The sequence below is a fragment of the Chaetodon trifascialis genome, chromosome 6 (assembly GCF_039877785.1).
Source record: "Chaetodon trifascialis isolate fChaTrf1 chromosome 6, fChaTrf1.hap1, whole genome shotgun sequence".
Classification (NCBI taxonomy): Eukaryota; Metazoa; Chordata; class Actinopteri; order Chaetodontiformes; family Chaetodontidae; genus Chaetodon; species Chaetodon trifascialis.
The window spans coordinates 19,073,799-19,100,887 of record NC_092061.1 but is presented as its reverse complement, the minus strand read 5'-3'; the positions used below and the strand labels follow the sequence as shown (position 1 = coordinate 19,100,887).

General features: G+C 41.5%; 3 protein-coding genes across 4 annotated transcripts in view; 1 reads left to right on the top strand and 2 right to left on the bottom strand.

Annotated features, from left to right (window-relative positions):
* Nucleotides 1–9,792: 9,792 nt before the first annotated feature.
* Nucleotides 9,793–13,048, bottom strand: LOC139332118 (transcriptional regulator protein Pur-beta). Its single transcript, XM_070963835.1, has one exon. It carries the CDS (start codon nucleotides 12,984–12,986, stop codon nucleotides 12,066–12,068), a length of 921 nt encoding a protein of 306 aa, XP_070819936.1. The 5' UTR covers nucleotides 12,987–13,048; the 3' UTR covers nucleotides 9,793–12,065.
* Nucleotides 13,049–13,611: 563 nt separating this feature from the next.
* h2az2a (H2A.Z variant histone 2a) lies at nucleotides 13,612–16,575 on the top strand. Of its 2 annotated transcripts, XM_070963837.1 has the most exons (5): nucleotides 13,612–13,733; nucleotides 14,824–14,901; nucleotides 15,033–15,146; nucleotides 15,263–15,392; nucleotides 15,604–16,575. In XM_070963837.1, exons 1-5 carry the CDS (start codon nucleotides 13,731–13,733, stop codon nucleotides 15,663–15,665), a joined length of 387 nt encoding a protein of 128 aa, XP_070819938.1. In that variant the 5' UTR covers nucleotides 13,612–13,730; the 3' UTR covers nucleotides 15,666–16,575. The 2 variants fall into 2 exon arrangements, with proteins under 2 accessions (XP_070819938.1, XP_070819937.1); XM_070963836.1 differs by lacking the exon at nucleotides 13,612–13,733 and having other exon boundaries at nucleotides 14,818–14,901.
* Nucleotides 16,576–20,335: 3,760 nt separating this feature from the next.
* hs3st1l2 (heparan sulfate (glucosamine) 3-O-sulfotransferase 1-like 2) overlaps nucleotides 20,336–27,089 on the bottom strand; it is a 28,871-nt gene continuing 22,117 nt past the window's right edge. The window contains exons 2-3 of the mRNA XM_070964741.1: nucleotides 26,199–26,648; nucleotides 20,336–23,216 (exon numbers count right to left, since the gene is read on the bottom strand). Coding sequence (XP_070820842.1) covers nucleotides 22,551–23,216; nucleotides 26,199–26,456 — 924 coding nt within the window. The 5' untranslated portion in view covers nucleotides 26,457–26,648 and the 3' untranslated portion in view covers nucleotides 20,336–22,550. The remainder of the gene's footprint in view (nucleotides 23,217–26,198; nucleotides 26,649–27,089) is intronic.

Below are 27,089 nucleotides of genomic sequence, written 5' to 3'. Positions count from 1 at the left end.
ATAGGTGTCACAGGTGACAGTGCAGCAGGGAAACTAGCATTAGTAACCCTGCTGGTAATGTCAGAGTGTGCAACAGAAAAGGATGCTACCTACTGCGGATTTTCAGAGTGTTACACTGGGAACATAATGTGATGCAGATGCTAAAAAACAAGGCATTATTTGAGAGAACATGAGTGGGCTCTGACATTTCAACTCTGGAATTTTCTTTTGCCATATTTTGTTTGTAGACGCTAGTATCTTGTTCTTTTTTTCTTTTTTAACAACTTTACACAGGAAAGATTTGAGTATTGCAGGAACTTTGTGACAATGCTGGCTAAATGTATGGAGGCTTAATTGTTTCTCAAAAACTGAAAGCTCTGGCTGCTTTCTTTTGTTTGTATTGTCTTATTTGTGTTTGGAATGTTTTTTGAATACACCGGACACCAGTGACTGTCATATCATCCCTTTATCTCGAGATTACAACTTCATTATCATGCTATCTTGCAACTGTACCACAATTTTCTCCTTAATTTTCTAAAATAAATATGTTATTGTCGAATATTTATTTCCATCTATTCTTAATGGGGGCTTTAATTTGGGTGTAAGCGCTACAGTTTTAGATATTTGCTATGTTCTACCTGACATATGCAGGATGAAATAAATACCAATATAAACTGGTGGAAAGGGTACAGGGATATAATTTTACATGTAACTATAGTATGACTCTGGAAAGAGAGTTAGCTTTGTCCTCAGCTGTCCTGCCAGGAAAGCAGAGTGGATTAAATTGACATTGAGATACAGGAAGAAGGAGACGAGCTACTAAAAAGAAAGTGTGATTGTGCTTCTGTGTGTGCATCATGAGCTGCGCTGCGTCTCCCAGCAGCTCAGTTCTGTGGATTCGAGCTGATAATTTCCTCCATTCATGGATGGGATTAGGATGAGGCTGTGCCATGCGCGTAGAAAATATCTTTGCCTGAGCTTGCAGCAGAGTACATTTCTCACACATGGCAACACAGGCTAAAAATAGCTCAGAAGCCCCTCATTCACCACAATAGGATATTTGCTCAGCAGGCGTGGGATCCCGGTGGTTCTGGTCCAGATTTGATGTATGCAACCTCTTTGGTTACCTCACACTTTTCTCTCCATCATCAACTCTGAACTCTTTGATCTATTGCCTTTTCTCCTTACCACTTTACCTTTTTCTGCCTCCCTTTCAGGGATTTGCAAACAGCTGCTGATGGATTTTATCAGGCAGGCTAACTGGGAAACCCAGCAGGACAGACAACCTTTCCAGTGACCAAAAGAGTCACCACTCTCACTTCTCTTTATGCTTACACTGCTTGTGGGAGGACTTCCCATTTCACTGAATTATTTAGGGCATCTCAGAAAGGGGTATTTTGCGTGTTTGAGCAAAATGACTCAACTTTGCTTTATACTGTACTTCTCATGTTCTTTATCTATTTATGCTGAATTAGTGGTTTTCTGACAAATGACATTCTGGTGAATACTGACTCATATGGGATGGACGAGATTGGGAATAGGATTTGAGAGAGTTTATGTTACTTTGTGTTCAGGTCAAAAATACATTAACTGACAATGTTAGACTCTACTGTTCATTAAATTTGGATTTAATTCTGTGGATTATTATACTTTTGCTGACATGATATCCATGTTTGTTTGATTGTCAGGCACTTCTGTATTATATAGCACCAAGCGGGACATATGAGAGCGTTTCCTGACATGATCAATTTTTCAGATGTGACATGAACGTGGCTTAAGAAATTTAGATCCTCATCAAGAACCAGTCTGAGTTAAACAATACAGACCACTCACTGTGTGTGTGGTCGAACCACATATTGCCTGCTGAAATGAATTTGTGTGGCGAAAACCAAGCTGGACAGGAAATAGCGTGTGTCAAGCTGTTTTTTTTTTGTTGTTGTTGTTGTTGTTTTTTTTCCTTAACCAAATCCAGAGGGCATCATATGATGCAAAGCCTTTTAGACAAATTTGTGAATATGAATCTGGCAATGGTGGAGAATGTATTAAGATGCTTTACTTCAGTAAAAGTACAAATGCCACACTGTAAAAGTACTCTGTTACAAGTAAAAGTCCTGCATTGAAAAGGAAGTTTTGAGGTTGCTGATGTCTTTAACCATTCCAGTTGGCGCTTTAAGTCTGCACTCAATGTCATTGACGATTCATGTCGTGATTTACTTTGAAAGAACTGCTGCTTTTGATATTTTCCTGTGAACCATGGTCAAGGATCAAAATCATCAGCTGAATCAAAGATTTGGCACAGTTGAGTGTGGGCTTTGTGACACCATCAAGATTACACAATGTCAGTGTCATATGTAATAGTATATCTCTTTTGTGCAACTTCAGTGCCGTAATACTGGCTTACTTACCAAAATGAAAAGGAGCTGTCATGAGTAAGTCCTGCTGAAACAAGACAAAATGTCAAAATGTCTGCAATGATGAAGATTTACTCAAGCAGCAACATCCTGTTTGTGATGGGACACAGCAATCCCCTTTGGGAATGTCTTATATCTGAGACATGTGGAGTACAATATGTGAGATGTCACAATTTTAGGTTGGTTTTTCCTTTTATACTGTTCAATAAATGCTAGGTTTTAAAACTGTCAGCAAAGGTTGTGACAAGCTCAAAATCAGCATTTGGTGTTGGCCCTGTTTCATATCTCTCCCATGCTTGGTAAGCAGTGAATCACTTACCGCGGCCTGGATTTCATGCGCTGATCCAGTCATTTGCTGCATTTTCATCCCAAACCACTACTCCATGGAGCTCCCAGAGTTTGGTAGTCTGTAGTGTAAAATGTCTGGAATAATCAACTGTAATATGCAAATTTGCAAATGAAGCATTGTCTCCATTGTCCTCTACAATGAGTACCTTTGCTTTAAGTAGGCCAATTATTGGTTAATGACTGCAGACTTGAATTGACATCATAACAGTATATCCATTAGGTTTGTATTTAATCGCCTTGAATGACAGACTTTGGCTGTCACTCATTACACAATAACTGTGAAATCACAAACAACAGGTTTAACAAATAAGTAAAGTTGATTTGATTCATTTAGCATAAACAGATTCCATTGCAACAAAATTAAGGTCACTTCTTTATTGCATGCATTGTGCTGCCTTACAGTGTATCACAGAAGTTAATCAGAAATCTGCAATATGCTTCAATTGGGAATTTGTTTGACTCAATTTTCATTGAATAATTTCAATTTTGCAAAATCAAACTAAAGTAATTAATGCAATACACAACTGTCAGCCCAGTCATCAGAGTAAAATGTTGGCATTGTATGTTTCTGCAAACCAGACATGTTAAATTTTATACGTTTCATATGTATCATAGCAACATTACCACAGGACATATTGAAGTGATGTAGTTCAGAGTACTGGTACATGTATATGAACTGAACTTTTCAACTGGAGGTGGAGGGATGGTGGTGGTGTGACAGCGAGGCGAGACGTCAGGGCATTTTCCAGCCATGTTTGTGGCAACAAAACTGGGTATTTTAAACCAAAATATGATCTTTTCCTAACCCTAGCCACATGGTTTTTGTCCCTCAACCTAACCAGACCTTAACCACAGCTGCCTGCAGTCTGTCATCCCTCAGAAAGAGGAGGGATGAGTCACAGAAAAAAAATCTTAGAGTATGCTGCTGGTTGCTCAGATGATGACATAGACAAATGATTTCATAATGCACTCTGAAAGTCCCTGCTATGTCACAAGAGCCAAGTTAAAGACAATTATTTGATGTGCCCAGCTGCATTTTACCTTTTAACGGGAAAATCCTGCTAAAACAATTTACTCAATTCAAAACATCTTCAAAGTGAGCTGGAAAATCTGAACATTCCTGCTAACACCCACGTCACCATACCCAGCTCACTTTTCAAAACTGCTCCCACAGGTCTCTTTACCAGCTGTTAAATCTCACATCCAAAATGCACCAATGCAACCAAACCTTTCAAATATCTTTTCTTCATTTATTCATCATGAACCCAGATTGTAGAACAGCACAAGACGGCCACGTCTTTATTGCATGCACTGTGTTAGATTAAAGCATATGCGTCACAGAAATGAAATAGTTAACCGTGTCTTCTGCATTTGAACACAAACTTGTCATTGACACCTTTTGTCCTCTGTTGCAGTCCACTAGGGAAGAATCTTTCTGCATGCCTGCGTCATCCCTGGCTATCATCTTCCAATATGATAGCTTTCATTGTGCCCAAGAGGGACGTCTGATCGACATAAACTTTCCACCTCCACTTTCCAAGATGTCCTCTACGGGGTTGAGGAATTGAGTGTGGAGTGGAAGGAAAAGGGACACCATCCTGTGAATCGACTGTAAACCACTCTACGACTGGAGGAGGACGGTGAAACGCTACATTGAGCCGTGCAGTTACAAAACCTTCTGGATTCTGCCTCACTTACTCCCTTTCCCCACCTAGCACAACTTCACTGGGATCATCAAGGAATAAAAAAAAAATTCAGTGTGTTTTTGTAGCATGAGAAAGACTTTTGGATGCATGGAAACATTAAAGCATTTTAAATGCAAGGCACCAGGTGTACTCAACACCTCGCTGCCTCACAGCCTTCACCAGCTCTCTCTCCTCGTCTGTTCAGAACAATGGATGGGCAGCTTAGTGTGGCTTGTATCTCTCGGGCAGGCCATCAGGACACCAAGGCCATGTGAAATAATCCCCTCTTTCACTGGTACCCAGCTCAGTGTGGTATTATGTGCCCTTGAGCCTCTCTCTCTCTCACGCACACACATTAGTGCTCTTCGTTTTCCATCAGTCAGCGCTCAGAAAGGTCACAGGGAGGAGGGGCTGGTGCTAGTTTATGTGAATGAAAACATCTGTGCGTAAGAGAAAATGAGCAGCGTTTGTGCAGGTGAATCATGAGGCTAAATAGAGGAAGTGAAGTGGAGTACACGGCAAAGGATTAAGCAGCATCCTCACGGGGCACTGTGGATCACAGAACATACTGATTCCAATCACTGGGGAAGCATCATGCAGACAACAAGCCTTGCAGCGCTTTGTCAGAGAAACAGTCGTGTTATCAGATACGCTGCAGCTGCTGGCTCATAGATTCATATTGTAGCTTTGTCACGAGGATGCTGCATGCAGACGAGTCTTGAAGGTCATTCATTTGCTTCCTGTCTTCTTTTGCTGCCATGTTTAAATCTTTGACAAAGGCTTTATTGAAAGTGCAGCTGCACTTGTTTACATGACAAAACGCATGAACGTTCCCTATCATCCCACATAGGATAGTGAAAGTGTGGAGACGTGATAAGGCACCAGCTCAGCAGTCAGTTTCCACACAGTGTTGCTGTCATTTTGGTCATAGTCCTTCCTGTCTGGGTCACTTTCCCTTTACCATGTCTATGACAAATACTGATGTTTTGAAACCCAGATGTATTCCTCAGAGGTCTCAGCAAAGGCCGTTTCTGCACGAAATCATGTTGTGAAACTTAGCTGTTAATGGGCTCAATTGCATTTCATTTGTCGCCTTGAATGCTAACTCAAGGTCAGCATTTCTCTGAGCACAACATGTTTTCTCACAGCCCTGCTGCGTAAGCGTCGCTTCAACTGCTGACTGAGGTGTGAGTCAAACTCATTTTGCACTACTCTGAAGCTAGCCCATCCACAACCCCAAGTGAGCAAAGCTATGTGCCCACTGCACGTACCTTTGCTTGCTCATGTAGACATTCACTGCAGTTTGTGTCCCCAGTGCCAAGGTTTAGCATCAATGCAGGAAGTAGCGAGTAGGACTGTAAGAGTGGGCTAATGCTCAGTCACAGCTAGTTTGTAAGACACATAAATAACGTAGTTGCAATGCACAAATACTGGAGACCTAAGAATTGTTTTTTTCAGTCCATATCTATGTAGAATATGCATGTAATTCTTTATACCCAACAACTCTAATGGAACACGGATGTGACCATAATTTAGCTAACATGTTAGCTTGAAAATCAAAAGATTTGTCAAGGCACTGCTGCTGTCAGTTCTTTCTGTCCCCTAGTGGTCAAGTAGTTTAAGGTTTAAATTCTTTAAAAGACCAGAATAAGAAGCATTTCAATTTGAATTCATGTTATTTGTAAGAATATATTGAAATGCTCAGTTTTGATTTGTGAATTTGAGCCAAAGGCCCACCAGACCCATTGGGGCTCTGAACTAACTGCCCAGTGTGGCGATTTGATTACAAATATGTTTTTAAATGCAGTTGAAATACATAAGTTGCTAATTTATTTGGTAAAATGAATCACTCCTTGTCCTGGGTGTATCTAATGGGTTCATCTGGCCTGGTGAGGGTGATGTCAGCCACAAACACATCCTTCAAAATGTCAAACTGTACTCAGTGGTCTGGGTCATATGAGCTATAAATGATTTTCAAATTCTGAGGAATTTTTTGCCGTTGATAAATGTCTCATGATACATTTGTGGCATCTTTGTAATTTACTACTATTCCTTTTAACACCAGCAGCCATGGGGACCTTTACTGGTACATGGACATATTTCATGATTTTCTGGTGGTATCCCTACAGTACATTCAACTAAAACTTTTTGATGAAACATCTCAAAGAAAACCTTTTGATTAGGCCAGTGTAATCAGTCAGTGTGAGCGGTGCAACTCCACAAAGTGTCACCTGATGGCATCATAAGACTTTCTCAATGCTGAGTTTTTCAAAGCGCACTCCCCACAACAGAGGTCAGTGTGTGCATCACTTTTCATTTCCTCCATACAAAATGCATCCAGTGCATTAAAACCATCAACTGTTCTCTACTCAAACTCAGCCGCCACCAAAACTACACTTAGTTACGCTCCATTTTACACACTTTTACATACAAGCACAACTCAACTCAACCCCATAGAGAAAATATTGGAAAGTGGAGGTGGAAAGTTTATGACAATCAGACGTCCCTCTTGGACACAATGGATGTTTGTTTATATTGGCGGATGATAGCCAGAGATGAAGCAGGCATGCAGAGAGATTCTTGCCCTGGTGGACATAAGGTGTCAATGACACGTGTTCAAATGCAGAAGACACGGTTAACTATTTAATTTCTGTGACATATATGCTTTAATCTAACACAGTGCATGCAATAAAGACGTCTTTTGCTGTAATACAATCTGGGTTCATGATGAATAAATGAAGAAAGGGGACTTCAAAGACAAAAGTGGTGCTGATTGTAATGCAACCTATTGTTAGTGTGTTTTTAGGTCTCTGCTGGGAGACAAATGTTGTCAGTGTTGGGGTAGAAGAGCTGATCCTGAGAGATGTCTGAAGTGTTTCTTTCTGTGAATCATCTTTCCTTCCTCTGAGGGATGACAGACTGCAGACAGCTGGGTAATTTTCAGTGCCTCTAAAATAAAACCCCGCGCTGGAACCTGCCCTGTCAGGCCTTCCACAAGCTGCCCTGTTGACCTTCACCATGTCGGCCTGTACACGGCAGAGTATTTATAGGTTTCAGGCAAACCTTGAGAGATGCACTGGAATTTTAGCTTAATGTAGTGATGCAGCAGTAGGTGTACCAATATCTGACTCCGCTTTTTTAAGACACGGTCTGTGTTATGTGTTGTAATTTCAACAATTTTAGCACAATACTGTATACTGTATATGCACTTTTTTGACTTCAAACATGTGTTTATTGCAGTCAAGTTTTTCGATGCACCTACGCACTTTCAGTGTTTTTATGTTTTAATATTGTCATTTTTCTGTTTTGTTGTTTTCTGTGCATCCCAGAGTTGGAATGTAACACTATATATTTCACTATTCACTGTCTCTGAATGAATGTCATGTATCTGAACATGTTAAAAAATCCCAAAGATGATGTTGCTGATCATGTGTGGCTGATCACAGATTTTTTTGCTCCAGCAGATGAGATGATATTTGATGCTCAATTGAGTCCAATATTATTGGACTTTTTACTCAACTCCACTGCACTAAAATGTAGCTTCTGTTCACTTTTCAGATGCAGATTTTCTATGGCAAACATACGATGAGTTGATCAAATATGCTGCATTCTTGTCAGTAATGATACTCGAGTAACATAAATATATGATAAATGTAACACTCTGAATTGATTCATTTTGCATTATAAGTACTTTTACTTTTGATACTTCAAGAACATGTTACTGACCATTTTTATGTACTTTTATACATACAGTACCTGTATTGCAATTTTGTGTTTTAACATTGTAGTACTGATACTTTTACTTCAGTAAAAGATCTCAGCTAGGTCCACCACCGTCTCCTCACTGACTGCCATCTTCTTGTCTCACGGCCGATGAGGTTCATTACCTAAAGGTTTCTCTTAGTATCCAAAACGTAAGCAAACATTAAAAATCCTCTGCTGAGCACAGAGAGATTGTATCGGGGCTCAAACAGATGATTGAACAACTCAACCTTATCCGGAAGGTGTGTTTGTAGCCACAAACATGTCTGACATGTTTTCTTGGAAGCTGACACACCTTCCACCAGAGGAGGGAATCTGGTCTATAAAATCCCCAGCTGTTATCTCGCATTCGAATGAGGTGAACAGCACGTATACAAGCTGACTTCTTCTTCGCTCAGTGACACATTATTGTTGGATGGGATGGAGATGCACTTTGTCTGTCAGTCCTCCACTTTCAAAGTCAGCGGTGTTGAAAAATGATGCCCAGGTCTGAAAAGAGATATGATCTACTGCAACAGTTGGAACGCCACTACTGCAAGTGGAACCTAAGGATTGTTTTTTTTGTTCTTTGATCAAACTGTCTTGCCGACATTTACTTGCCAACAGTAGGAAGTAACTAAGTATATTTACTCAAGTGCTGTACTTAAGTTGGAGTTGCTTTATTGAAGGATTGCTATTATATGTTACTGTACACTTGCATTTCAGAGGGGAAAATGTAGGCTGCTTTTTCCTTCACCATTTTTATCTGACAGATGATTTTGTTTTTTCCTCTTTCGTCCCTCATTAATCAGCTTATGAGCCCCTCAGATTTATCTGGTGACCCTTTAGAGGCACCCGAACACTAAACTTGCCAACTGTACTGTATATAAAGCAGTTAGAAGTAGCTCCACCTCAGACAGCTACAACGGTAAAATTCTACACTGAATGATGTCATATGAAATACTTTCACTTAGCAGGATTTTGAATGCAGATCTTTTCTTGTAATCGAGCATGTTTACATTACATTGTTTGCTTGTACTTTTACAGAAGAAAAACATCACAATACTTCTTCCACCACTGTTACTTGCAGGGAATCAAGAGCTGATACGTAATACAATTCAATTCAGCTTCAAGGAAATTCACATTTCCATATTATTTAGTTAACAGCTAACCTTTTTGCTCCATGTATTTGAATAACTTTAGATAAAACTATGGAAATAAGAGAAGTGGGTAAGGACGTCTGGACAATAAATTATTTCCTGTTGCTAAGTAAAGCTACTAAGAACAGTTACTTTCCATCAGACTGATAATCAACTGATACACAGCTGAACTCTGTGGATTCACTTACTCATCTATTTACGGAAACTGCAACAAATGTGATTATCGGTTTATAGTTAAAGCCATTTTTAAGCAAATTAATAAAGAAATTCACGGGTTACACTTTCTTAAAATGTTACTGTTCTATGATTAGAAACTGAATATCTGAGTTTTGGACCACTGGTCAGACAAATGAAGCAGTTTAAGCACGTCTCCTTGAATGCTGGAAATTGCTGCACCTTTGTTGCACTCGTCCCATGAAGACAGAGTGATCTCCACCCTGAAGTGGGAGGACAGAAAGACCACACCTCTCCTGAGCAAAAACCTTTTTTATTTCTCGTTGAAAGGAACTTGGTAGAATATTACAGCAGAACACACGACTGAAACAGCTGCCATTTCACGTAACACAGTACAGGAAGAAGGATGTAGTTCAATCTCGTGTAATATTATATATAGTATATTTATATCAATATAAAAGAAAAAAAAAACTATTGCTCCCAGGTGTTCATTTTTTCATATGGCATTTCTGCATTTGTTGTGTTGAAGTGGGTAAAGTAAAATTCAACAAGAGGCTTACACACCAAAGGAAGTGGGACAATGAAAGTGACATTCCCCAAAGCACGGGAACTTTGTGGCTTTTTTTTTTTTATTAGGCTGAGAAGTAAACTTTAAACTTTTGTTTTCCATCGCAAGAAATAAAACTTGAAACCGCTCTCAAAATGGATAAATACCATCATACAGCAATCAGAGTATGCAAAAGAAAAGAACACAAGGCAGCTCCGCGTAAGAGCAGGCATGCAAAAAAAGATCGTATTTTTAAAAGGAGCACTAAAGACAAAATGTTGATGATTGCAGGTGTTTGTGTTTGCGTCGTATGGCAACTGATGGAAAGCCAGTTTATGACAAAACATGGTTAACGGTTGGACTGAAACGAGGGGACAACTCGATGCTATGTAAAGTGAACTGGAGTGCTGAGTGTTTGCTGACAAACTACTTCAATGAAGTTGTTTCTAGAAATTGCTATCACATATTGTGTTATCAATTTGTTGTACTCTTCTTAATTTCCTCTAAGGAATAAAAGAAATGTTAGGAAAAAAGCAGGTATGAAATATCACCCTGGACAGTTGCATCCAAGTTTAGTGTTTTAAATAAGCCACTTTAGGCAGCATTATCTAATAAATGTCTCATATTTCTAAGACATATTTCAATATATCTCTTTTGAAAAATAATTCTATCTATACTTGATCTTTTTTAGTAAGTAAATCTCTTCCAGTATATATTTTTCTTTATTTTTATTTTTTTTCCTTTAGGTACAGCACCCCACTGTGGGTTTTGTTTTCCAAAAGCACCTAATTTTTCTTACAATCAGACTGAATATCGCTTCAGTCATTAATGGTCTGAGTTCAAGATTAAAGGATCCAAATGGCGCACCCTAAATAAGTCAACAAGGTCAATTCCCTTGAGACGATAGCTCAAGCCCGGCAATATTAAGCTTTTAACTTGAAAAATCGTGACCAGTGCTGAAGGCCTGAGCTCACTGTGTCCCCTTTGATAAAAAGGTCACGGGGGTCAGACGCGGGCCTGCATCATAGGAGACATCATCAGTTGCCACAGACGGCTCAGCTGCAGCAACTGGCTGACCAGCTGTGCACCAGGAACCTCCTCAGGATGATGCTCAGGCACAGGTAATGCTGATATACCCCAAAATACTGACACAAAAGAAGCCACGCGTGAGCAGGCCTCGCCACACTTCAGCTATTGGAGCAGGAGATTAGCACCTGAGGGGTGGCCCAGGAGGGAGAGGGGGAAGGGGGGGAGGAAGGGGCGGGGTCATTTGGACTCATTTGGATTGTCCATTGAATCCAGATGAGTCATGTGCTTGTAACAGATCACCTTACGGGTCCTCGCTGGGCCGAGCGGATGTCCTGCGATGCCAAGGATGCCCTATAGCTGAGACTGTGGCTCCGGGTGTTGTGGGTCTGTCTGGGCAAGCTGTCCGTTACAAGCCGTTTTAGAGGAAAACACACACAGCCACGGTGAGTGATGCAGACGCTGTCTCACTCCCACTCTGCACCTGCTGGTATGAGTATGCCACGCTTCCTTATTATCACCATCACAGACCACAGGTCAGCACTAGGTGAGCTCTTACCATTGGATATCAACCAGGAAGTGGGACATGTAGCCTACTGCTGTGTTTTCAGCACTGTCAAACTTAATTTGCTGGGCTACATGTGTCAGGTTTTTACATGCACAATATATATAGATATGTATATAGATATAGCTATATACATATATGTATATATTTTACTTTTTTTAATCATGGGGAATCTCATATCAGAGCTGACTTCTGCAGTCCGCACTCATTTAGCTATAACATCCACCTAAACTTTAGAACATGATTCTCTTATATAGACAGTAATTTCTCAGTCAAATATACTTTTATTTTAATCCGTTGTTTTAGCGTTTTAAAGTTCGATTCGTCATGCACAGAATAGTCGCTCCTCTCTCTCTCTGTTTCTCTGTTTATCACCAGGCTTTGCATCATGTTGTCAGCTTCATCACAAGTAAGTTAGCCACCTCTCCATCAATCGTCGTCCACGTCGTCGCCCTCCGACTCCTCTCCGGCTCTCCTCTCGTACATCTTATCCCGGTGCCGCTCCTGGATCTCTTTCATTTCCTCGGCGTAGCGGCTGAACGCTCCCCCGAACTTGCTCCACGCCTTGAAGGGGATTGTTATAGAGTTTCTGTAACTGGGCTTCACTTCACTCACCCGTAAGAAAACTCCATACTTGTTGGATCCCACGTCAAAGAAGAACCGCTTGGAGTCCACCATGATCGAGGTGCCCTCCGGAAGCTCGCTATAGCCCCCGGCCCCTCCGCCGCCGGCCAGCTCCTCCTCATCTCCCCCGTAGTCGTCTATCAACTTGGCCAAGGCGTCGCGGAACTCTATTAAGCCCTGGGCCGGGAGTGCGATGGTTTGTCCGGCCTGCAGACCAGCACCGGGGATGCCACCCACACCGACTCCGAAACCGGGGCCTCGGTTGACGGTCTGTCGGATCCGGAGAAACCGACCCCGCTGGTTCTCCTTCAAATCGAGGTAGTATTTTCGGTTCTCACGCACCAGGAACTCGCTCTTCAAGGCCCGTCTAGGCCCGGTGTCATCCCCACCGGAAGACTGAGCGATCTGCTCCGGGGTGCTAGGCCCAAGCTGGGCGTAGTGCTCTATGAAATCCCCCAGGTAGTCGCGAAACTCTGCCGCAACTGACATAGAGAGGGTCAGCCGACTTTTCGAGCCCCCGGCGCCGACCTCGGCGATTTTGATGAACCGGCCTTTGGCGTTCTGCTTCACATCAAGGTAGAAGCGTTTGTTCTGAATGTCCAGCCGCTTCGAAGCCAGCTCCTGGGTCTCCGAGTCCCGCTGGTAATGCTGAAACCCGCCGCCGCCTCCTCCCCCTCCGCCGCCGCTGCTGCCACCGCGCTCACTGCCACTGTCCCCATCCGCCATCTTCGCCACCAGCAGCCCGGTTCTCTGCGTATCTTTGACCCCCACCCCCCCTTGCTCGCAGTGCTCGCAGAGGAAACCGGACGCTGGCTGCTGAGCTCTGGTTGGCCGCTTCGGCTGCCATTTACAACATCAGACTGAGGACTTGCGTTTTCATTCGCCACGAATTTTGTCTGTCATTATAACAAAACCGCCTTCTGGATGACATTCGAGTACATATTATATTTTACAATCCATAACAGCCCTCCATTACAGTATTCAACTCATATTTAACGTGTGTCTGGAACGGATGATTTGTCCTTGGTGAATTTACTGTTGCCATAACAGTTTCTCAATGCAGTCAGTACAAATTGTCTGTATTTGAAAAAGTTACAAGTGCCCTTATACTGAAATTTAGTAGTTAATTTAAACAATGGCCGCCTAATTATGTATTTTGTACGTTTTTAGGATGGATGCCCCTGGAAGGACACTCCACACACACGCACAGTCCCGCCTACTTGTTGGTTTCGTGCGCAAAGGCAGGCACAATGATCCTATGGTGGGGGATGGGTGAGTATTCTGCAAGGCGTTTGTCGATTGGTCAATGCAGAGATTCGAAGTAACAACGCACACTGTGATTGGCTTTCTAGACTCCCACGAGGGGTCTCAGGCACAAGATTTCCGAAAGGGTTTATTGTTTCTTTGCTTTCGGGAGCCGAAATTGTTTGCTATCTACTCAGTTCTACAATCAAATAACGAGACGGAAAAATGGTATGTACGCTTCGGCTACTGCTATATGCACTACCGGGGATATCGCCTCACTTGTGCTGTAATTAATGCTTAACTGTAGAAAGTGCCGTTTTGAATTTGAACTGAGGAAATTCGACCAGAAGGTGTGTGGTTAAAAAGCTTGCTAAAGAGCTAACTGTCAGCTAAAACGTTAGCATTAACATTAGCGTGAGAAGTCTGCATTGTGTTGCTTTTCTCTTAAAGGTAACCTTACATTTGCTGAAACGTGCTTTCGTCGGACAGTTCGTCTTTTGCAGAAATGACTTGCTTCATTAGAAATGCAAACTTCGTTACTTAACAATGTGTTTTTTGTTTTTTTTTCCCCACTCGATGTAGCCTCTCTGAAAGGTGGATTAGCAACCATTAGGAAGCTAACTTCAGCTATTGCATTAGCTTAACGGTTGGTCAACTACTACTTGACCGTAACTCTTTCGTATTAAGTCTATGCACAATGAGAATGGAGTAAAATTGACTGTGTGATTTCTATGCCCACAGCTAACTCTATGAGCAAACTTTCTGACTGTTTAAATACGTGAATGCAAACTCAAACGCTGACCGTCTTAAAGCGGCGCGTCTGTTTTGTGTGCCGCAGGCTCACAGGCAGCAGCCCGCTGACAGCTTCTCGTGTTTTTGTCAGAATGCGTCTGTGTTACTTATCGCTTTTTGATTTTTCGTTGTATTTCTAAGTTTTTTGCTTGTGATGTTAAGTAACAGTTATGGTTGCCGCCCTTTTTTGTTGGTTTATTTTTGATTGGCGGGAAAGCGGTAGAAGTTGAAACGGACATCTGTTACGTTCTCCACTGAAGTGTAAATACAATGCGTTAAGTTTTGACTTTCACATTTCAGGGATTTTCTTTTTGTACCTTAACTGATGAAACTAATATTTGGTTTCGTGAGCTTCCTAGCCTGCCAATTTGAATATATGAGGTGCTGTTTTTGTTATGCAAGGTGTATTCTTGCACAAAGTACAAACCACCTCACACATTTCTGCCTCAGTTGTAGTTCTTGTATTTGTCTGATTCATGCTGTCTGTTGTTTCCCTTTGAAAATTTCCTGAAATCATCTTATGCAGGCCGGTGGCAAGGCAGGAAAAGACAGTGGCAAAGCCAAGGCAAAAGCAGTGTCACGCTCACAGAGGGCTGGGCTGCAGGTAAATCGCTCTCAATTCCCATATGGCCACTTGTGGCTTTACTGCATATCTTATGTGCCACCCTCCTTGATTGCACAGGGTTTGCCCATTTGTTTTACTCAAACTACTGTCTTGTGTTTGTTTCCTGGCAGTTCCCGGTGGGTCGTATCCACAGGCACTTGAAGACTCGCACAACCAGCCACGGTCGTGTAGGAGCCACAGCAGCGGTGTACAGTGCTGCTATCCTTGAGTACCTCACTGCGGAAGTAAGCCTTCCCTGTTTTGTGCATGTTTGTAATTAACAGTGGGGTTGGATGTCACAACATACAGTGATGTTGGCGTTTGCAGTAATGCGTGTCTGTGGTCATTTTTTTAATTTCAGGTACTAGAGTTGGCAGGCAATGCCTCCAAAGACTTGAAAGTGAAGCGTATCACTCCCCGTCACTTGCAGCTGGCCATCCGTGGTGATGAGGAGTTGGACTCCCTTATCAAGGCAACAATTGCTGGAGGAGGTGAGCTGACATTTTTGTTGACAGCCAAGTTCCCCCCATCTTTTATCAAGTTTTTGTGTCTTGATTGTATGTGCATCATACTTCCAAGTGTCTTGGTGTTGGTGTGCTCTGCTATTCTTTACTATACATTCTGTAGAAATGTTTTTTTTCTGCAGTGCACGGCTACTTTTTCACAAAACCTTTAAGCTCACTACTGTTTCTGTGTTTTCAGGTGTCATTCCCCACATCCACAAATCCCTCATCGGGAAGAAAGGCCAGCAGAAGACTGCATAGATGCCATGTTGACCAGAAATTTTTGGGCTGGGGCTTTGATCGGACCAGGAGTTCACATTTGTTCTTTTTTATTATTAATATTATAGCAAAAGAAGAGTGATTGTTAGGCTTTGTGTTGTAATATTTTCCCATAACTAGAAAAAGTACAGAAAACCCATTAACGACAAAAAAGACAAAACAAAAAACCTTTGTATGTTTATTGTAGAATGTTTGGCTGGGAAATTCATGATTATTTCAAATGGTGACAGTGAATTTGTTTGATTGGCCTGGGACTCTGTAATGTTTTATACTGAAAAAAGAAATTGTTAAAACCGTTTTTATATAAAAAAAAAAAAACTTGTTTTGTGGTTATTTTCTTGAAGTTACAGTATTTACTATAGTACAAGTTTTTAAGGCAATGATTTTATTTGGGACAGCAACATGAGTAACAACAGCTAAATATGCTTTCCCCCCTTTCACTTAATGATATTTTGAACTGCACAAGGATAGTGATGTATTAAAAGTTGAATTTTTCTATACCTGAATGAGACATGATTGAAAATTCCTTATCGCAACTTTATGCTACAGTGTTTGTGTTTGTTCATAGCAGTTTAAAAAAATGTGTTAAATGTAAGTGGTGGCACTGATCCAGCAGTGTTTGCATCACTGGAGACATCTGTCATACATATCGCAATTATATAGGTGGTGCCCTAAACTTTAGAGAGCGTGGGTTGGAGATTGAAAATCTGGCAGATATGAATCCGTGCTTTAAAATTGTTTCCACATTTTCTAAATGTATGCACAAACTGAAATGTCCCGACCTTAAGTCCACTTAATTTTTCAAAATAAAAAAAGTCGGAGCCTTTTCTAAAAGCCATGTGTTCAGGGAAATGACGTCTTTTATCTTTGAATAAATACCCGTTGCATGTTATGAATTTCATGAGTCATGCAATGTGCTTCAACAATACATGAACAAAAAGTGCAGCTTGGTTTTCATGTGTTTGTGTTTCAGGTGTTTTGGATGTCCAGTTAATTTAGTCAGTGAGAGCAGATGCATCAAGTGAGTTTGTGCATTCTACAGTACTGCTGGCTTTGTGCTGTTTTAGTTTAGGAGAACCCCACACTTTGTTTGATGAAGGAAATCATCACTTCATTTGGTCACCTGACTAAATGAAGGTATTTCTAACAGTCTCACCACAGGAGTACAACATGCCAGTAGGGGGTGCCACTTACATTCTCAATGGCATCTCTGAATGATCAATAAGTACTATGAACATTCACTGAGACAGCGTGCAACATTCCTTCAGCTCATCAGATCTGTAGAGGAAGCAAAGATTAAAGAGGCAAGCCTACCTCAGAGTAACAGTCATCAAACGATGTGTGTAAACAATGTGCTAACGGCAGCATTTTGTAATGAAGTTCCATAGGTTTGATGGGAAGTTGGTTGTGAAAATCCATCCATCCATTATCTATACCGCCTATCCCTTTCGGGGTTGCGGGGGGCTGGAGCCTATCCCAGCTACAATGGGCGAGAGGCAGGGTGGTTGTGAAAATAATACAAATAATCAATAAAATATAAGTAGTTAAAGTAGATGATATAGAAAATAATGTAGAATGAAGCAGCACTCATTGAAAAGTGGACATACTTAATCAGCAGCTCATCCTACCACTATTTTAATTCACACAGTTGGGTTTTATGTTAATATTTCAAGTTACATGCTAGAAAAACACAGTCTGTCTACATCTAATGACTGTAGAATCTCACATCTCTGTATAAGACACACTGTCACACTGAAAAGCTACATGACCATGGACCACATACTGTATGTAGACACACACACCACACTAGTGTAGAATAGACATAATCAGGAAGATGGAGATGTATGTTCTGCACACACGTACACACACTTGCACAAGTTGGTTGTGAATGTCTGAACTTGCCACAGGCTGTAGCAATCTGTGCTGTGGAGACATCTCATCTTCGACGATGGAAAGAGTTCACATGGAGCAATCTGCAGCTCCACTGCGTCTGGCACTAAACTGCGAAGAAAATGCCTCGCATAGCTTTCATTGCATTCATCTGAACAACTTGTACGTTCCCATGTTGTCCTACTGCAGTTTCACCAAGGTGAACAAGGACATTTCAAGGACAGTTCTGTTTGCTGTGAGAATCATGTGTTAACCCTTATATATATTCTGTGTGTGCTATTCAAGGCTGAAATGCGTCAGCTGTGTTCACTCTATTGTTTCACTCTATGTTTGCTTTCTATTATTCCTTTTGTTACATTCTTGTTGCTAGTAATGGTTTTTCTGAAGGGCATTGTTGATGATGCTTCTAACTGTGTGGAAACATGTCAACCTTGAAAGAGTTCATCTTAGTTAACGTGACAGCCTTTCGAAATGGCAGCTCAAGAACAAGGAAAACATTCATGCTTCAGTCTGTATTTGTGAAAGAAGCAGCAGTGGAAGAAGAATTGAAATCCTTTACTGCGCAGTTGAAATTTACTCTCTTAAAAATACAAATTTCAAAGGTTTGATCATCCAGGTGGAACAATGTCTTGTTTCCATGGACTGAAAGTCTTCCTAAAAGTGCAAAATAACTCATATTTATTAAAGCATGAACAGTAGAAGCAGTGACCGTTTCAAACGCGATCCTGCTGTGGATTTAAAACTACAAGTGGGACTCATGCAGGCACAGTGATGGACAAACATCGCACTTTTTCTAAAAGTTTTCCGACTTCCCGAACAGCTGAGGACTCACACACCTCATGAAATCACTCAAACTAGATGGTGAGATGAATGTCTCAAATTTATTGTGAGATGAGGAAAACCAGGGTTGTTTGTCAGTCTGTGAAAAACTGGTGTTATCTAAAATTGAATTAAAGGAGCTGTTCAACATTTTTGGGAAACATGCTTATTCACTTTCTCAGTGAGAGTTAGATGAGAAGATTTAGAGCACTCTCATATCTGTGTGGGAAATCTGAACCTACAGCCAGCAGATGGTTAGCTTAGCTTAGCATAAAGACTTGAAAGCTAGCCTGCCTGTGTCAAAGGTGACAAAATCAGTACCTCCAAAGCTCCCTAATTAACAGGTTCTACCTTGTTTGTTTAATCTGTACAAGAAACAGAGTATAACAATAATAACTTGTGGTTTTAGGGGTGTTATGAGCCAAACATTTCTGGCTTGGTATGGTAACCTCCTCATAATGGCAATAAGGCAGCGGGAAATCATTGCACTGGGACAAAAATAAAGTTTTAAAGGTGCTGCTGGACAGATTTTCTTTACCTCCTGACAGCTCCAGGCAAGATGTTTCCTCTGTTTCCAGTCTTAATGCTAAACTAAGCTAACTGACGAACGGCTGTAGCTTCATGTTTACAGACATCAATCTTCTCATTTAACTCGATCAAGCATATTTGCCAAAATTTTGATCTGTTCTTTGAATACCAAACAATTAGTAAACATATTTGAACTCTTTCAATGTGTTTCATACAGCGTCATTCTTGCAACAATTCTGTATTTTCACATTTAGAAGGAATATAATTAATGTTTGTTCTCTGGTAGAAAGATAAAAGAGCCTAACTATAGTTTTCTCCTTCGCATCCCATCACCTCAGCGTCACGCTCATCTCGTTATTTCCTTTGCAGTTCCTACTGGCTGGAAGTCTTTTCATTGTATGAGCTGCAAATGATGTGGAAGAGACCGGTGATGAGACAGCAGAGCAAAAAGCAGCTCTGAGGATGACAGGAACAGAAAACTGTGGTTTATTTAAAAAAGGGTGAAAAAAAAAATCACTTCTGAAGTTTTGTTTACTCATGTCTGACTCAGAGGTGTAATCACTCTGAAATGATAAAAACATGCTGGTGGCTCACAGCCCAACGCCAACACCGAGGATCTTATTATGACACTGACAGGACTGACCTTTGCAAGGGCAGCGATGAGAAAATCTCAGATGTGAGTCTGAGTCAATATTAGAGTTTTGTCCAATTATCAGCCACAAATGGACATATTTTCAAGATGTAACTGGAGGAACACAACGTCTTCTACACCAGAGTCAGACCACTGCTGCTTTGCTATATTTGTGGGTCTGCATTTGCTGTAGAGTTTTTTTGATGGGATTTATTTCCATTTGCTGCTTGTTCTACAAACAGCCAAGCAAGATGCTCTGCCAGTCTGCATGTATGCTAAAACACGCTGATATTTAACAGTATGTTTACCGTCTTTGTTAGTTGTGCTAATATGCCACACAAACATTTGCTAATAGGCACTAAGCACAAAGAACAGCTGATGACGCTGTATGGAAGTCAGGGAATCACCAAAGTTGAAGCAATGCATCCTGAGGTGGACATGAATACAGTATAAATGGCCTCTACCAAATTTCCGGACAATCCATCCAATAGCTGTTACATTTCACTGAAACTACAAATGTTTTTCTCTTTGTGGCATGACAGGAAAAGTCAGAGGATCATCAAAGTCAGCAGGATTTCATGGTAATCCATCCAATAGTTTCTGAGATGTTTCAGTCTGGAACTGACTGAAATAGCCACCCCTAGAGCTGCGCATATGACTAAAGGCACAAGAAGATATATAACTGTCTCTACTTCAGCAGTGATGGCCATCTTGGCTGATTAGAAAAAGAAAACATGACCAAAAACTCAGATTTCATCAACAGAAATTTCAAGCAAATTAGATAAGGTAAGATAACACTTTATTAATTCTTATTAATTAAAATAGGTCCTACCTACTGTGTTTGACTAACGAGCGCAAGTAGGGACAAATGTTGGATTCACCTCAAATAAGAAAACTTAATATCATTACCTGCAGATTACCCCTTTACCAGATCCTCACGTCTTCCAAAATTAAGCTGATGGAGAGAATAACTCTGAAAAGTCGGTTATGCTGCTGCACACTCAGGAAGCCCAACACATGAAGTCAAGATTCCTCTGATCAAATGTGACATCAGATGTATTGTCCACATGAGTGCGAGCCTCTGTGGGAACACATGAAAGATGCAGCTGCCTCACATCTTCAAAGAGTGAGAAGCATTTGTTTATTCTTACATCTCTCTCTCGCTGTGTCTTTCCACTTTTCTCTTGAGGACGGTGGGAGGGTGACAGCCAGAGGTCAGCCTTCAGCTCCCATTTACTTCTGCGGCGAACAGAAGAAGGCTCAACTGGGCCTCACGAAACAGTGACAGCGCTTAACAAATAGTCCAGAAGTGTTTGTTTAACTCTAGTTTCTATTGCTGGCTGGCCTAACAAGAGTTACAGTGTGATTCAACCTGGAATCAGTCGGGTGCTGGGCAATGTGATCAAACACAAGCAAAACTGATTGAATCAAATGGGATTGAATCAAATTAAAGAAACACCAGAGAGAGAAACACCATTTTTGATGTATGGCAGACCCTCTCCTCCTCTTGGAGTTGGACTCAACCATTTTGATAATTGATTAATTGTTTAAGTCATTTTTCAAACAAAAATGACAAAAATTCCCAAGTTCCAACTTCCTGACTGTGAGAATTTGCTGTTTTATGTCAAATTATTATGTTAAATTGATTACTTTTCAGTTTTGGACTGCTAATCAGACAAAACAAGACATTTGAAGATGTCACTTTGAGGAAATTGAGGACAATTTCGACAAAACTGAACAGCTGATCACCATCACCATCCGATCTGATGGTTCTCCTCTCAGCTGTGTTGAACCTTACACCCTCCCTCCTGGACTGTGGGTTAGCAAGTCTCACATAAACACAACAGTCCATTTATCCTTGAGTGGTTAAAACTTTCTGCACTGATGTCACATCATGGCGGTCTGGTCTAGTTCTGCCAGATGAACAGAATTAACGTAAGAAATCCATTCCCGCTTTGAATAACGTCGGGTATCAAACAGGTGTGATTTGTTACAGCGCGGTGGTGAAACTGGAGGTAATTCCTGGGCTTCATGATGAAAAGAAACGCAGGGGTCCTTTGATCCTCGATGTAAAGAACATGTAAGATAGACACTGACAGAGAACATCTTCATACACTTCGAGAGAGCGAGAGAGAGGAGCTTTCAGAGAGAGCTGTCAGTGACTCTGTGTCTTCATGTTTGATGTTTTTAAACCCAGCTGGGTTCAATGCAGTCTGGTACCAGGCGGGAGACTGGAGGACCGAACACATTTATTAGAATGTCATCTTAAAAAAAACACAAACACAAACTAGCGATTGTATTACATTGGCCTTGAAACTAAAGAGAAACGAAAAAAAGTTTTCAATATGGCTACTTTCAAAACAGCTAAAAATAGATTTCACTGAACATCTAAAAGGTTGTCTTGTAAAATAACAAAGGATGAAGTGAACAGGATGCCTCAACTAAAGCATTTTTACCAACACACAAACATGTTACGGCGGTTGCAGGGAATCAAAGCAAGGAGTTTTTTGTTTCAAATTGTCCCCGCTGAACCTCAACGGACTTCTTAATGCAATGAGAGTTCATAGTGCAACCATGAGTTAATTCAACCATATTTTCACCACTTCTCTATTCCTATATCACTTCAAAGTCTGCACATTTTCTTTTAACACCCCACAAACAAACGAGCAGTTAGTTGTGTGGTCAGTTTCAGACTTATGGCACAGTTGTTGTAGCTTCTTGGAGGAGGCACCAGTATGGTCATGGTAAAAATCTGTGCTGGCCACATGTGGCGATTCCCCACACATCCTCACACACACATGCTTCTCATGTTGGCCACATTTATACCTGAGTAGGTATCAACAACAAGAGATGCTTATGACCTTAATTGAACTAAAATCTTTGCACTCATCTACCTATAAAAACACACAAACGACACTTTCTTTCTCCCTCTGCGTCCCTGAATGTGTTGGCATTGTTCAGGAGGTGTTTTATCTCCACAGATGCTGTTCGCCACTGGATCAGCACCAGGAAAACGACCTCCCCACCATTTCAAAGAACAACTTGTTGGGCTTCCTGAAGTAGTGACAAAGCTTCTTAAAGGCCTGGGTGCTCAGCGGCGCATGCGGCCTGCCTTTAGACTCGTCCAGGCACTTGTCGTGTCCAGCAGACAGGAGGCAGTAGAAGCCCTTGGTGGTGTTGTAGTAGAAGTTGCTGGGGCTTATTCTGGGAGGCAGGTCGAGAAACCTCTCCGCCTTTCTCAGCTCAGGGAAGGGATCCCGAATGAGGGCGTCACCGTCTACCACGTGGATCTGTTCCCTGGGGAAGACCTCCAGCCAGCGGGCTAAATGCTGGTGGTACAGGCTCCTCTGCAGCGCCTTGTACCCAGGATCAATGTGGCCCTTGTGGATCAGGAGCTCCTCTAGTGGCTGGTAGGGCTTGTGGCGAGTCAGGCGATTGTGGAGGACCTGGGTGTAGTCAGAGACCAGCCTCTCGGCCGGGTCCCGGACGATGAGCAACAAGCGGACAGCGGGGTTCATGTCCCAGACACGTGCAGGAACCTGAGGGGCCGCAAAGTAGCCAGGGGTCTTCTCCACTGTCAGCTGAGCAGGGAGGGTGAAGGGCATCTGGGCTCGGTACCAGGCCAGGCCTCGGCGGTAGTGCTCCTCCAGGTTGAAGTAGTGCACCTGGTGGGGGACAGAAGGTGGAGCAGTTTCAATGATTAATTGTCCTCTTGATGCAGTGTTAATGAAAACCTCTTCACCGGTACCCAGAAAGAATGTGCAGGGGTGAGAAATGTATCTGTAAGCCTGTTACCTTTAAAAAGGCTCTAAGCTCTTTTCATTTTGTCCCATCTTGTCATCTTGTCCAAACCAATCTATTCCTTCGCGCCAGCTTTCCAACTTTGCAGTCCTCACCTCAAACTACCCTGGTTAGGATTTCTCTCTGTGCAGCTTCTTCGGGACAGGCCTGTCATCAGTCATAATCACAAGTACACTGCGAACCATACACGTATGAGCTGAGCTGACTTTGTTCTCATTCCATCTCTGCCTCTCTGCATTGATAATGATCAAAAGGGAAAAGTTCACCTCGAGTGGGACACAAATTCACCTAAAACAGTTTTACAAGTTCAACTTGATATATCAAATGAAACCAATTTAGCAATATGGTTACAACAGCAAAACACTGTCCAGGCTTACTGTACACCAATATAAGCAAACTACTGTCCCTTGTACCGGGAGTAAACAGCAGGGTTCAGTGGGGAAATAAGAGGTTTGCTACAGTACATCAGTATCCGATCCCAGCAGTGAAGCAGATTTATCACTATTGGAACATTAAATCAGTTCAAGCACAGCACTGAAGTTGCAAATGCATCAGCTAATGGGCTATTGGTGTTTCAGTCATGCTGAAGGAGCTTGCTGAGTTGTACAGTAGTTGCCAACTGCTGGTATATTCATACGTGTACAGTGTGGCCTTTAAAACCTCTCTCTGTCACACTCCCTCTACCACTCTGTCCTTACCTGCTGAAACTTTTAGTGACTTTTCTAACATCTTTATGTTCATGCATGTTTGCAGCTCTCTCTAACATCTATGTAATATTATTTGCGGGTTTAATGTGCAGTTTGAATTATCCCTTGCTTCTTGTTAGAACTCAGATTATTTGAGCCAAATATATTTGAAATAAATGGTCAGTACCTTGGCATAGCTTTCTCTGAATGAAATGTAATGGTTTATGCTTATTCATTGAAGTTATTACCCATCGTCTGAAGTGGTATTTGGGAGTGCACGATAGTGTCCCACATTAAATTAAAGCATAAGTATTGGGAGAAAAATACACCAAAGTATCACAACTTAAAGCTGTCATTTTGAAAAATGGTCTCTTTCACACTGTAAATTATTAATGTGGTAATCTTTAAGAAGCATTGTAACATTACAGATGGTCTAGGTGGCACTGGGTCTAACTTTTTAATATACAAGAGGGAAGTTTCAAATTCAATAATGCTTTATATTTCATGAGTCTCAAGGTGAATGTAAAATTCTCATCTGCAACACACTTGTGTCATGTTAGTCTCCCCTTGTGTGACTCTGTGTGTGTGTGTGTGTGTGTGTGTGTGTGTGTGTGCGTGCATGTGTGTGCGTGCATGTGTGTGTGTGTGTGTGTGTGTGTGTGTGTGTGTGTGTGTGTGTGCGTGTGTGTGTGTGCGTGCGCGTAATGTGTGGCTATGTATTACTGACGTTGTGGGGGATCATGAAACTGTTCACACAGTCACATCAGGTCCTCATAATGTGAATAATTAAATCTTAGGGTGAAGAATTGGGTTAAGTTTAGGTTAGGGTTAGGCAAGTAGTGGTTAGTTAAAAACCCAGATCCTCTCACCCGTCTTCACCAGACTGTTCATCAGCCTGATCACATGTCTCGCATGCTTGTGCTTTGTTCTAAGCTCTAGAGTTTTGTCTGTTTTTCTGAGAAACTGAGTCTGCTCTCCTCGTGTCTCAGGACCATGTCCTTATGTCTGCCCTGCTCCAGTCCACCACCTGACGAACCTGCTGACCTCCCTTCCCTGCCCGCTCCTTTCTGGATCCACACTGAACATCTCTCAGTGATCATGATGACCCTTTTTGTGACAAAAAGTCCTTTTATTATTCAAATCATCAGTGTCTGTGTTTGGAGTCCTCAATCCTTAACAAAGCTAGCAAATTCAATTTCATTTACATAGCGTTATATCACAACTGAAGTTGTCTCAGGACACTTTCCATATAGAGCAGGTCAAGACCTTACTCTTTAATGTACAGAGACCCCACAAGCAAACGCTTCCAACAATGACTATCTCACAGAAAGTACTTGTCCACCAGTAAAGTGTTCCTTGTGGCTTGCATATTGCTATAGATTACATCATTAGACTGTTCTTACTCATGCATCAGTGTGGAAGTAGCATATAACTGCTGTAGCTGCTCGAGGTTGAGCTTGTTTTAACTGCTTTATACAGAAAAAGAGGTTCGGCCAGTAATTCCCAACCAAGGGTTGGATCCCTCCAATGGGTCAAAAGATAAATCGGAGAAGAAGAAGAAGAAGAAGAAGAAGAAGAAGAAGAAGAAGAAGAAGAAGAAGAATGTTTTGATACTTATATCTGTTTTTTTCCACACTTTCCTCTAATATTTGCTTATTTGCTTATATTTGCTTATATTCGCTAACAACTCATAGCCATGTGAAATCAAAGAGAGCGATTCAGCAGCCAAAAGGTTGGGAAGCACTGTATTAATCATTAACAGTGTGCTGCACTTTACCAAACTGATCATTTGTTTTTAAATGTAAGATCAGACACTGCTTGATTATACAAGGTCACAAGCAAAGATGTTTGTGAATCACTGGTTTAATATTTAACAATGTGTTGTATAATCTGTAAGTTTATCTTTAAACTCGTGTTGTTTTTTTTCTTCACCTGAAAAAAAAACACTAACTCCAGCTCTCACATGAATCTAGTGGAGCAAAAAGTATAATATTTGAAATGCAGTGGAGTAGAAAAATACAGTCACAGAAGATGGAAATACTCAAGTAAGGTACCTTGAAATTGTACTTAAGTAGAGTCCTTGAGTCAGTCTACTAAGTTACTGTCCATCAGTGGTGATGGTGCAGTTATTAGGAGACAGTGATACCTCGACAGTCTTACCTCGGCCTTTGCCACTTCCACATCTGGGTGCAGGTTGAGCATCTCCAGCAGGGCTCTGGTGCCACCTTTCCGCACGCCAATAATAATAGCTCCGGGCAGCCGCTGCTGGGTGGCATTGTAAGAGGAGGAGGGAGAGGATGATGAAGAGGTGTAGGCAGGGGAGCTAGAACCCCCACTGCGTAATTCCCTTAAGCACACAGACAGCTGAGTCTGCAGAAGCAGAAGCACCAGCAGCGCTAGTAGCACTGTCCACAGCATGGTGCCACACACACACACACACACACACACACACACACACACACACACACACACACACACACACACACACACACACGCAGGGGTGGAGTGGAGGTTATGTGCACACACTCATGAAGCTCCTGGACTTGTACAGAGTTGTGCTTGTTATCAGTCAGCAGGGGACCTCAGGAGGGAGCTCTTCAACTGGACAACCTATGAGCCAAGAAAAACATAATGGTTATTGGCCACTTTTTCTGTCTTGACCACTTTTCTTCTTTGATATTGGCTTTTTGGTAGAAATACAAGATAGAAAAGTGATAAACTTGGCAAAGAAGCAATATGAGTCCTCTTTAATGCAAATCAGATGGTTAAACCAGGGCCTGAATTGACGTCATTTTTAATTGTTTTTGTTTATTACAAAATATCAGCACTATAATAGTATTAAAAGTATTTGTTTCTTTATTTTACCAGATTTTCATCAGCTTCTAGTTGCTAATCTTCCCAGGGTCCACACATTCAAAAAATATCCAATTAAATCCAATTAATTAAAGCAAGGTAGAAAAGAAAAAGATTCAAACATAGATCAAATAATTTCTACAGTACAGATACACAATTTGTTTGTGTGTGAGCACTTTTGACTCCCTAATTTATTGT

Coding starts and splice junctions, on each gene's coding strand:
- LOC139332118 (XM_070963835.1), bottom strand. CDS start 12,986: ATGGCGGATGGGGACAGTGGCAGTGAGCGCGGTGGCAGCAGCGGCGGC.
- h2az2a (XM_070963836.1), top strand. CDS start 14,818: ATGCAGGCCGGTGGCAAGGCAGGAAAAGACAGTGGCAAAGCCAAGGCA. Junction 15,147..15,262: donor TTGAGTACCTCACTGCGGAA/GTAAGCCTTCCC, acceptor TTTTAATTTCAG/GTACTAGAGTTGGCAGGCAA. Junction 15,393..15,603: donor GGCAACAATTGCTGGAGGAG/GTGAGCTGACAT, acceptor CTGTGTTTTCAG/GTGTCATTCCCCACATCCAC.